At 64.8% G+C, this 2048-nt stretch overlaps 1 protein-coding gene across 7 annotated transcripts in view; it reads right to left on the reverse strand.

The window, feature by feature from the left end:
* PDSS1 (decaprenyl diphosphate synthase subunit 1) overlaps nucleotides 1-1891 on the reverse strand; it is a 47876-nt gene extending 45985 nt beyond the window's left edge. For 6 of the 7 annotated variants that reach the window (XR_008665244.1, XR_008665245.1, XM_055331358.1 and 3 more), the window contains exon 1: nucleotides 1293-1468. Coding sequence is in view for 4 of the 7 variants with exons in the window: in XM_055331358.1 (XP_055187333.1) it covers nucleotides 1293-1421 (129 nt within the window). In the remaining 3 variants the exon portion in view is untranslated. Of the gene's footprint in view, nucleotides 1-1292; nucleotides 1469-1752 lie in introns of those variants that run through there. The other variant, XM_055331357.1, reaches the window with a different exon arrangement.
* Between the last annotated feature and the right edge of the window lie 157 nt (nucleotides 1892-2048).

Genomic DNA, 2048 nt, shown 5'->3' on the forward strand with positions numbered 1-2048 from the left:
AAATGAATAAACAAAAAGGAGCAAGAAGTATCCAGTGCTATCACCTGGTGGGTGCAAGCATCTCTCCAAATAATACCTTCATCTGTGATGCTAGAAATATATGAAATCTGGTTAGGACAGTACTGAAATGCATCTGAGACTGTTTTCCCAAATTCTCTTTTTGGTGACTGCCTGCTGACCCAGGCAGTCATCTCTCTCCAAATATTTATTCTGGATAAGTTGTGATATGTATCCATGTTGGTACAAAGGAGACATTTGTAAATGCTACGTATTTCATACAGGTAAATGGTGTCTGAGGAATTCATGGGAATACGAAGTGTCCCAAAGCCAAGTGAAAAAAGACGAGTCCTTTGTGGAAGTAATAGAAGACTTTGCGGATGACGGGTTCCCACTGTAATTACTCTGTGACTGTTGGAAGTCTCTAAAAAGGACAGGGAGTCTACAGATTTCGTTCTAAACAGAATGGGCCTACTCTATGACACGTGAGAGTCCATCACTGCAGAGTGCAGGAGAGACGCATAGGAGACCCAGAACGTGTCCATTTATAGGGGCTAAATAAACTGGCCGGAAATGGAGAAAAAAGAGATTGGGCCCAAGAGCAGCCCAGGAGAGAGACACGTAGTCACGGTTAGCGCTGAGATTCTGACTCCACTTCAAGACGTCACATTCAATCAAAGTTCAAAGTTTCTCTGCTCCTGACATCCTCAGACCTTTTCTCCTTCCAGCGCCCTTCCGGGGAAGCAACGACTGTACGGCCGGCAGAAGTCCGGTCCACCCTGAGCATCAGCCCTGATTCTGCACAAGACCGCCTGCGCCGAGCCCTCCTGGTCTCTTGAGCCGGAGCAAAGCACCTTTTGCTCTAAAATCCCAATGAAGACCTGATCTCCCCAAGCCCCGGCTGAAATCCGAAAGGGAAGCACTGCAGCGGGGTCTCCAGGCTTCAGGGGTTCCGTGCGGCAGGAGGCGACCTGACTACCCCCCGCCGCGCACTGCCCCCCCCCCCGCCCCCCGAGCTGCTCAGCTCTCCCGCCCCAAGCTCCCCCGGGCCCCCCCCCGCCCTCCCCCCGGGTCCCCGGGGCCACGCTCTGCAGGCTCCAGCCGGGCGTCCCGACTTCAGGGAGACGCCCCGCGCCCGCCGCTGCACGCCCCCCCAGCGGGTCCGAGGTGCCCCCTGCAGCGCGGCCCCCCGCCCCGACGCACGTGCCGCCAGCTCCCATTCATTCCGCCGCGCAGCTGTCATTGGCGCTGTGACCTCTGCGCCCCACCGCCCCGCGCGCGCCTCGGGGCCTCACCTGAGCGCCAGCGTCCGCGGCGGAGGGCGGCCCGGGCGGCCCTGCGCGGCCAGGCGAGGCGGGCCCGGGGCTCCGGGCCGCCGGCCTCCAGGAGCAGCAGCGCCGCCAGGGCCACCTGCACGAGGCCATGGTCCGAGTCCGAAAGCCGCGGCGGAGCGCTGGCTCCGCCTGTGGCCCGGCGGTCCGCCTCCCGGGACCCGGAGCCGGAAACTCGGCCCAGGAAGAGCTTCGGCCCCGCCCCGGCCGCCGCTCCCCGCTCGTCCCCCGGCCGGCGCGGCGGGCGCGCTCCTGGGCGGCCGCGCGGAACCCTGGGCGCTTCCGGCCGCACCCCCCGGCGCCCCCGCCGCCCCCGCCGCCCCCGCCGCCCCGCGCCTCTCCCCTGCCCCCAGCTCGCGGGGTGGCCCGACCCCCTCCGCCGGCGCCGCTGCCCGAGCGGGAGCCGGGCGCCCCCCGGACTTACAGCAGAAATGGGCCTTTGGGAGACCGGCCGCCAGCCAGCGCCGCGCGCCGCGCCTCCCGCCGCCACCTCTTGCTCTGCTCCCCGAGCCGGGGCTCGGGCTTCCGCGGCTGCTTGTCCCGGCGGCACCTGCCACGCGGTGGTCCGCGGCCGGCTGCTGCTGGCCTCCGCGGAAGTGCCCGCCTCTTGCGTCTTTCCAGTAACCGGTCCAACTACGAGCTGGGCTCTTGTGAGACTCCCGCTCCCTTAGCCCCGGCTCTCGACCTCGGGGCTCTCGACCTCGGGGCTCTCGACCTCGG

This window comes from Nyctereutes procyonoides, unplaced genomic scaffold (assembly GCF_905146905.1).
Source record: "Nyctereutes procyonoides isolate TBG_1078 unplaced genomic scaffold, NYPRO_anot_genome, whole genome shotgun sequence".
NCBI lineage: Eukaryota > Metazoa > Chordata > Mammalia > Carnivora > Canidae > Nyctereutes > Nyctereutes procyonoides.